General features: G+C 42.6%; 1 protein-coding gene across 3 annotated transcripts in view; it reads right to left on the bottom strand.

Moving 5' to 3' along the window:
* Window positions 1-4186: 4186 nt before the first annotated feature.
* LOC140732327 (nectin-1-like) overlaps window positions 4187-9975 on the bottom strand; it is a 32206-nt gene continuing 26417 nt past the window's right edge. For all 3 annotated transcript variants that reach the window (XM_073054838.1, XM_073054823.1, XM_073054833.1), the window contains one exon: window positions 4187-4642. In XM_073054838.1, coding sequence (XP_072910939.1) covers window positions 4523-4642 — 120 coding nt within the window. In that variant the 3' untranslated portion in view covers window positions 4187-4522. The remainder of the gene's footprint in view (window positions 4643-9975) is intronic.

Here is a 9975-nt window from a genome sequence, read left to right as displayed (position 1 = left end):
CTACCAAGTTCCCTGAAATTTCTCGTCAGAACCTCCACCGTTTTTCTGCCCATGTCATTAGTACCAATACTTGCCAGGATTTCTGACTTCACACACTTGTTTTGGAGCCAATGCGAGAAGTTGCTGACAGAAACATAGAAAACCTACAGCACAATACAGGCCATTCAGCCCACAAAGTTGTGCCGAACATGTCCCTACCTTAGAAATGACTAGGCTTACCCATAGCCCTCTATTTTTTCTAAGCTCCATGTACCTATCCAAAAGTCTCTTAAAAGACCCTATCGTATCCACCTCCACCACTGTTGCTGGCAGCCTTTTCCACACACTCACCACTCTCTGAGTAAATAAACTTACCCTGACATCTCCTCTGTACCTAGTACCCAGCACATTAAACCTGTGTCCTCTTGTGGCAACCATTTCAGCCCTGGGAAAAAGCCTCTGACCATCCACACGATCAATGCCTTTCATCATCTTATACACCTCCATCAGGTCACCTCTCATCCTCCGTCACTCCAAGGAGAAAAGGCTGAGTTCACCCAACCTGTTTCCATAGGGCATGCTCCCCAATCCAGGCAACAACCTTGTGAATTTCCTCTGCACCCTTTCTATGGCTTCCACAGCCTTCCTGTAGTGAGGCAACCAGAACTGAACACAATACTCCAAGTGGGGCTGACCAGCATCCTCTATAACTGCAACATTACCTCTTGGCTGCTAAATTCAATTCCATGATTAATGAAGGCCAATACACCATATGCCTTCTTAACCACAGAGTCAACCTGCGCAACTGCTTTGAGCGTCCTGTGGACTTGGACCCCAAGATCCCTCTGATCATCCACACTGCCAAGAGTCTTACCATTAATACTATATTCTACCATCATACTTGACCTACCAAAATGAACCACTTCACACTTATCTGGGTTGAACTCCATCTGCCACTTCTCAGCCCAGTTTTGCATCCTATCAATGTCACTGACAGCCCTCCACACTATCCACAACACCTCCAACCTTTGTGTCATCAGCAAACTTACTAACCCACCCCTCCACTTCCTCATCCAGGTCATTTATAAAACTCACAAAGAGTAGGGGTCCCAGATCCCTGAGGCACACCACTGGTCACTGACCACCATGCAGAATATGACTCATCTACCACCACTCTTTGCCTTCTGTGGACAAGCCAGTTTTGGATCCACAAAGCAATATCCCCTGGGATACCATGTCTCCTTACTTTCTCAATAAACTTTGCATGGGGTACCTTATCAAATGCCTGGCTGAAATCCATATGCACTACATCTGCAGCTCTACCCTCATCAATGTGTTTAGTCACATCCTCAAAAAATTCAATCAGGCTCATAAGGCATGACTTTCCCTTGACAAACCCATGCTCTCTATTCCTAATCATACTATACCTCTCCAAATGTTCATAAATCCTGTCCTCAGGAGCTCTCCATCAATTTACCAACAACTGAAGTAAGACTCACTGGTCAATAATTTCCTGGGCTACCTCTACTCCCTTTCTTGAATAGAGGAACAACATCCACAACCCTCCAATCCTCTGGAACCTCTCCTGTCCCCATTGATGATACAAAGATCATTGCCAGATGTTCAGCAATCTCCTCTCTCACCTCCCAAAGTAGTTTGGGGTACATCGCATCTGGTCCCGGTGACTTATCCAACTTGCTGCTTTCCAAAAGCTCCAGCACATCCTCTTTCTTAATATCTACATGTTCAGGCTTTTCATTCCACTGTACGTCATCACTACAATCACCAAGATCCTTTTCCATAGTGAATACTGAAGTAAAGTATTCATTAAGTACCTCTGGTACTTCCTCTGGTTCCATACACACTTTCCCACAGTCACACTTGATAGGTCCTATTCTTTCACGTCTTATCCTCTTGCTCTTCACATACTTGTAGAATGCTTTGGGGTTTTCCTTAATCCTGCCCACCAAGATCTTCTCATGGCCCATATTAGCTCTCCTAATTTCCTTTTTAAGCTTCTTCCTGTTAGCCTTATAATCTTCCAGATATCTAATATTACCTAGCTCTGAACCTTTCGTAAGCATTTCTTTTCTACTTGACTAGATTTCTTACAGCTTTTGTACACCATGGTTCCCGTACCCTACCATAACATCCCTGTATTATTGGAACGTACCTATGCAGAACTCCGTACAAATATCCCCTGAACATTTGCCACATTTCTTCCGTACTTTTTCCTGAGAACATCTGTTCCCAATTTAAGATACCTGATTGTTATGCTTCCCACTAGTCGGATGCCCTTCCCCCAACTCTTACCACCCACCACCTTCCTCCCCACCTCCCCCCCCCGCCCCTGCATTTCACAACTGCATCTGAAGTGTTAATGTTATTTAGTGGAAAAGCCACAGGGGTACACTGTACTGGATACCTATTCCCCCTCCCTCTCCTGACAGTCAGCCAGGTACTTGCCTTCTACAACTTAGGGATGACTGCCTCCCTGCAACTCCTATCTATCACCTCAGTTTCTCGTATCAGTTGAGGGTCATCGAGTTGCAGCCCCACTTCCTTATAACTTTCTCTGAGGAGTTGCAGCTCAGTGAAGCTGGTCCAGATGTGGTTATCTGAGAGACTGAGGTTCCCAGAATTTCCACATCTCACACAAAGAACACAACACAACACCTAGAGCCATAGTCAGTACTCCAACTCTGCACTACCAAATGAATAATGAAGAAGGAGAAAGCTTACTAGATACTTACCTCACCCAAGCATTGTGGCAGCCACTCCTGATTCTAACACTGATTCACATAATATTCTCTTATCTTTTTCCTGTTTCATTTCATTTGTCCTTGCCAATGAATTGCACTTTGATTGGACCATTGAACAACACCGATTCCCGCGAATGCTCTATTTAAACCCTCTTTCATTTACTTTTATCCTTAAAGGTTAAGTTGCTTGTTGAGGTATTAGTAAGGAAGGCAAGTGCAATGTTAACATTGAATTTGACGGGAATAGTATATAAAAACAAAGAGGTAGTGCTGTGGCTTTAGAATGCATTGGTCTGACTGCTCAGAATATTCTGAGGAACTATGGTCGCCTTTTCTAAGAAATGACGTACTGGAATTGGAGAGAATCCAGAAGAGGTTCACTGGACTTATCCGGGAATTAAAACCCTTGATGGCTCTGGGCCTGCACTTGCCGGAGTTTGGAAGAATAAAGCTGGACAGTCTCATGTTGACATCGAATATTGAAAGGCCTATATAGACAGGACGTTGAGAGGATGCTTCCAATATTGAAGAATCTGGGACCAAAGCGTACAGCCTCAGAATAGAAAGCCTCCTTTCAGAACAAAGGTGAGAGGGAATTTCTTTAGCCAGAGAGTGGTGAATATGTGGAATGTACTGCCACAAATGTCTCTGGAGGTCAAATGATTGGGTATATTTCAAGCGAGGATGGTATTTTCATGATTAGTAAAGGATTTGAAGATTACGGGAAGAAAGCAGGAAAATATCAATGAAAGAGAAAATCAATCAGTCATGGTTGGTCACTAGAAGTCAAAATTCACCAAAGTTCTTTTGCAACGTGATTGCACATTGTTCCATTTCACATTGTTCACATATCATTACCTTCCAATTTTTCTCTCTGTCTCCATCCCAGGGAATAGATATCTGACCAATATCACCTTCAAGGCCATAGATTTCCAATGCAATTTCAGCAATTCTTCTTCCGATGCTACTTCCTGCATTAACCCACGTTAGCTATGTCTCTGAAGTACATACTGCATTACCCTCAGTTTATGCCTCTCATGTACTTTCTGCAACACCCCATGTTACCTTTGTCTTTGAGCTACTTCAAGTTACCTACATCTCTGCCTGCATCAATTGAAATTGAGATCTCATTCCGATGAGATTGATATGCATATGTCTTTTCAGTTTTTCTTTATCGTACGAACATTCTGTGGGGGCCGTTTCCTTCCCAGCTTCACTTTTGCATTTGCAGCAGTTTATTTTGGAGCTTTTCCACTTTTCCAATAACTTTCCTATTACCAATGTTAGTCTCACTGTTCTCTTATCACCACAGTTTTCACTACTGTCTTTCATGAAGGATTGTGTTGGTGGGTGGGGGGGGGGGAAGGATATTATACAATCCCAGTCACCTGGAACATCAGCTTCGACAAGCTACTTGTTAATGGGTACAACATAAACAAACCCAATTTCTGGTGGTGTCATGACAGACAATGAGATTTATTGCTTTTGGTAGAGGTAGTGCATTTCCCTCCTGTCCGCAGCTCTAAGCCCCTGAAATAAGTGATTTGTTGACAAATAAGTATTAACAACAACTATGCTGGGTTACTACTGGAATTATGAATCTGCATTAAGACAACACAGCCCCACTTCCAACTTGAGATAATCTGGAAAGTAATTCTGGGTTTATGTCGCAGTGTCAGTCCATTTTTCTATTAACCAATTGCAGCAGCATAGGCGTGAGTTGTGGATGTCCGATAATGTCCTTAGCTTTAAGCGATTGCCTCATAATAAGCAGGCCGAATCTAATCAGCACTTAAATCAGCCACCACAGTTGCTTCTTGGTTACGAGCTTCTTTGCTTGAAGAAGTGGCATTGTCTACAACCTTAAGGTTTAGAGTCGCAAAAACTGCAAATTCACGGTCCTGTTTAGAAAAGAAAATACATTATGAATGCTGAGTACTGACAGTTAATGAATAAATAAATTGTTGATTAGTGTCTCGAGTGTTAGATCGGCCACAATTCATGAACGATTATGAGTAACACAGATATTTCACATTAGCCCATTTCAGTTTGTATTTTCTACTATTAGATTGGATGGAAACAAATTGGTGAACCAAAGAAAACATTTTATTCAATGCTCTGTAAATCAGCTGTGTTGTATTCCTTCACTGTATCCTTTCCACTTAGCCCTGTAGAATATTTCGGGCAGATTGGCAGCATTTAGGGGAAACGCTAAGTCCTTATTTTGATGAAGAGATTGGAGACGCTTGAATGAATCATTCAAAATTGACATTTTCTACATGTACAGTGAGTGAACTCATTGGAATGTCATCAATTTTCAGTGAAAATATAACATATCCTCATGACAGACATTAACATGGAACAAGGCTAAACTCACCTCCATTACAGGTATGTTCACCAGAGTGTTTATGGCTAGTTACTGACTATCCAACAGCCACCACCACTCCGTCCTCCACCCTGGTGATGAATTAATTCTACTCCATGTTGAAAACCATTTAAAAGAATGGCTGATGCAGATTATACAGTATTCTGGATGGGAGACTCAAATGATCGTTGCAAAGAGTGGGTGCATAACACCATAATGAACGATGTAGCGCATTGTTGCAATATTGCCTCTCTGAAAGGAGGCAAGGAAAACAAGAGAGATATGTTGTGACCAAACTTAGAGTTGTTTAAATGGTCAGCACGACATCATAGGGCGATGCTCCTGTCCTGTGCTGAAGTGTTCTATGGGAGTTGGACTGTGCCCAAACAATGAGTCGGAACACGACAAGAAGCAGCGATTTTATTGAGGTCCGCCGCTGCCATTTTTAAAAAACAGCGGTGCTTCACAGCTTTGTGAGTTTGACTGGGCCCAATTAGTGAGCGGGATTCATTAGTAAGGGCAAATAAAAATAAGGCAGGTGCAAGCTTAGGGGCCATTGAGTGCATGGCCCAGTGCGGCTGTGGCTTTAGCTCATCGGGTTTATGTGACAGCATTAGAAAATGGCTCTAGAGGGGGCATTTTTTTCTGTATGTGAGATGTCGGAATTCTGGGAGATCTCTAGCCTCTCGGAAAATCACATCTGTACCAGGAGCATCGAGCTGCAGTTCCTCAGAGAAGGTGTTCAGGAACTGGAGCTGCAGCTCGATTACCTTCAACCAATACGGAACACTGATGAGGTGTTAGACAGGAGCAACAATAATGTAGTCACCCTTGGGTTGAAGGGGACATGTAAACATGTAACTGGATTACTGTCAGGAGAAGGAAATTGGCATCCAGTGCAGAGTACCCCTTTGTCCGTTCCCATCAATAATAACTATACCAGTCCTTATGCTGTTGAGGGGACGACCGACCAGGGAGAAGGCACGGCGGTCGTATTTCTGGGGCATTGGCTCAGAAGAAAGCAGAGATGAAGAAGACATCAGTGGTGATACGATATTCCATAGAAGTACAGACATGTGATTCTTTGGGCATGATGGAGACAGCACGATGGTATGTTGTCGCCTAGGTGACAGGGTCAGGTATGTCTCAGATTAAGTCCACAGCATTCTAGGGGCCGTGTGAACAGCCAATGGCATAAGTAGGAAAGGTGAGGTAGGCTGGGGAGAGATTTTAGGGAGTTGGTAGAAGTCTGAAAAACTGAGTAGTAATCTCTGGTTTACGGCCTGTGCCATGCGCCACTGGGGACAAGAATGGGATGATTTGGCAGATAAATGTGTGGCTGAGGAACTGGTGAAGAGATAAGAGTTTCAGACCTATGGATCATTGGGATTTCTTCTACGGATGGTACATTGCTCAAAGGGACGGGTTACACCTCGACCAGAGGGGGTGCGGCAATATCCTCTCGGATAAGTTTGCGCGTGCTGTTCGGAAATCTTAAACCAATTTGGGAGCATTTAAACTAATTTTGCAGGGGTGCGGGAACTGGAGTACGCATGCTGAATATGGGGTGGTTGGCTTACAAACAGAGGCATTGCATACTGAGACTGCTAGCAAGGAGAGGCTGATATTATGGCAAATGGCAGTCAACTGGATTAGATGTAATGTAAAAGACGGCAAAATCGCAAAGGGTGAATACAGAACTGAAGGTGTTATATTTGAACTTAGGCCGGGTACGGAATAAAGTAGATGAACATGCAGCACAGTTACAGTTTAGCATGTATGATGTTATGGGCGTTACTGAATCGTCGCTGAAAGAGCCGAGTGTTCAATGACCAAGGAAAGGATTGGTAGGTACGCAGGGGATGCGGGTGGTTCTATTGGTTAAAAACTGAAATCAAATCATCAGAAAGAGGTGGCACGGGATCAGAATGTGTACAATCTGACGTTGAACAAAGAAATTATAAGGGTAAAAATACTCCGATGGGCATTCTGTACAGAGGTTCGTACAATAGAAAAGACATAGTCTACAAATTAGAATGGAGATAGAAAATACATGTTTAAAGGGCAATGTTATGATAGTCATGGGGTAATTTCACTATGGAGGTAAATTGGAAAAATCAGATTGTTGCTTTATCACAATTTGGAAAATTTCTAGAATACCTACCATATCGCTTTTTAGAGAATCTCGTGGTAGATCCGACTAAGGGATCAGCTAATCTGGAATTGGTGCTGTGCGATGAACCAGTATCGATGAGAGACTTAGGGTAAAGGAACCCATAGGTGCCTATGATCTTAATGATCATGTCATTGTGAGAAAGAGAGGCGAAAGTCAGATGTATCAGTATTACAATGGATTAAAGGGAATTACAGAGGCATGAGAGATGAGCTAGACAAAATTGATTTGAAGGGAACACTTGCAGGGATGATGGCAGAGCAGCTGTGGCTGTTATGTCTGGGAGCAATTCAAAAATCAAAGAAGAAGAAGTCTGATAAAAGAAGTCAAAGCCAATATAAAGCAAAAAAGAGGGCATATAATAGAAGACGAATTAGTCAGAAGCCACAGAATTAGGTAGCTTTGAAAAACAACTGGAGGCAAGATAAAATATGAAGGTAAGCTAGTCAATAATATCAAAGAGAACACCAACATTTTCTTCAGATGTATCAAGTGTAAAAGGGAGGAGGAGTAGATATTGGACCACTGGGAAATAATGCTTGAGCAGCTGTAATGAAGGACAAGGAAATGAAGGAAGAACTAAATAAGTATTTTGAATCATTATTCATTGTGGACAACCTAGAAGTATGCCAAAAGTTAGAAAGTGTCATGAGCAGAAGTCAATGAATTTGCCATTTCTAGGAAGGAGGTTCTTGGTAGGTGGAAAGGTCTGAAGGTAGAAAGGTCACCTGGACCAGATGTTCTATGCCCCAGGGTTCTGTAGGAGGTAGCTGAAGAGATTGTGCGGTATAAGTAATGATCTTTCAAGAATCAGCAGATGCTGGCATGGTTCTGGAGGAATTGAAAATTGTAAACATACTCCTCTCTGTAAGACGGAAGAGGGGCAGATGAAAGGAAATTATAGGCCAGTTAGACTGACCTTAGTGGTCGAGAGGATATTGGAATCAATCGTTTAGGATGTGGCTTCGGGGTACTTGAATGAAGACAAATGATAAAATAGGGCGTAATCAGCATGGTATCCATAAGGGAAATCTTGACTGAAAAATCTGTTGGATTTATTTGAAGAATGAACAAGCAGGATAGACAAAGGTGAATCTGCAGATGTTGTGTACTTGGGTTGTCAGAAAGTCTTTAACGAGGTGCCACACATGAGGCTGCTTAACAGGTTAAGGGCCCATGGTATTAGAAGAAAGGTATGAGCATAGATAGAGCATTAATTAATTGGCAGGAGGCAAGGAGTTGATATAAAAGGAGCCTTTTTTGTATGGCTACCAGTGACTAATGGTTTTCAATCGGCGTCTGTGTTGTCACTGTCATATGTCTATAATTTGGATGACGGTTCAGGAAAGTGATTCCAGGTTTGAATAGATTATCATATGAAGAACATTTGATGGATCTGGGCTGGTACTCACTGGAATTCAGAAGAATGAGGGGTGACCTCATTGAAACCTAACAAATGGTGAACAGTCTTGATATGGTGCATGTTGAGAGGATGTTTCTTATGGTGGCAAAGTCTATGACCGGGTGACGCAGACTCAGAATAGAGGGATGTCATTCTAGAATGGTGATGAGGAGGTTTATGAAATTCGCTGCCACAAGTAGTTGTGGATTGATTGGTCAGGGTATGAAGGAATTTGGGGAGAAGACAAGAGTTGGGGCTGAGAGGAAAATTGGATTAGCCATGATAAAATTGTGAAGCTTGCTCAATGAGCCATATGGTCTAATTCTGCCCATACCTTATGGTCTTATCTGAACAGATTGCGAATTCATATGGCATCTCAGTCCGGGTATCCATGAGGCAAAATAAGTCAATGGGTACAGCGGAACTGCAACATCATGGCCCGATATATCTCCCTTCCTACCATGACATTCAAATTAGCACTACCTATGCAGCACCGTGGGTCACTTTCTGTACATAGAGTCAGTCTTTACATGTTATTTTTCACTTTAACATTGCGTTTCATACGATTGTGTATATATTTGTAATCACTGTGCTTTGGTTAGCCATTTGTGTTTAGTGTTACTTATGCTTATTCAGTTTCAACTTGCTGCATTGCAATAGATATGCATTAACAATCATTTTTGTTGTCCTTTCACTTGTGTACTGAAGAATGAAAATCAACAATGTTGAATCTTGATGACTGAAGATATGAACAATTTGCACGAGTATAGCCAACACATCTGACAACCAACGGAGCGGATATAAACTCTGCTGCCCTGTCAGGTCCAGTCAGAACAATTGACAATTGAACTTTTCTGTGGAAGACTAGGCTGATCGTCTTCAGGAAGACTACACAATGATGGTGGGCCCGAACCCATCCATGCTCAAGAGAAAGCCGAGGTACTTAATAGAACATAGAATAGTACAGCACAGTACAGGCCCTTTGGCCCACAATGTTGTGCCAAACCTTAAACCCTGCCTCCCATATACCCCCCCACCTTAAATTCCTCCATATACCTGTCTAGAAGTCTCTTAAATTTCACTAGTGTATCTGCCTCCACAACTGACTCAGGCAGTGCATTCCATGCACCAACCACTATCTGAGTAAAAAACCTTCCTCTAATATCCCCCTTGAACTTTCCTTCCCCTACCTTAAAGCCATGTCCTCTTCTACTGAGCAGTGGTGCCCTGGGGAAGAGGCACTGGCTGTCCACTCTATTTCTCTTAATATCTTATATACCTCTATCACGTCTCC

Source organism: Hemitrygon akajei, chromosome 1 (genome assembly GCF_048418815.1).
Source record: "Hemitrygon akajei chromosome 1, sHemAka1.3, whole genome shotgun sequence".
Classification (NCBI taxonomy): domain Eukaryota; kingdom Metazoa; phylum Chordata; class Chondrichthyes; order Myliobatiformes; family Dasyatidae; genus Hemitrygon; species Hemitrygon akajei.
Note: the sequence above shows the minus strand (reverse complement) of the source record. Positions and strands in the feature narration are given on the sequence as shown.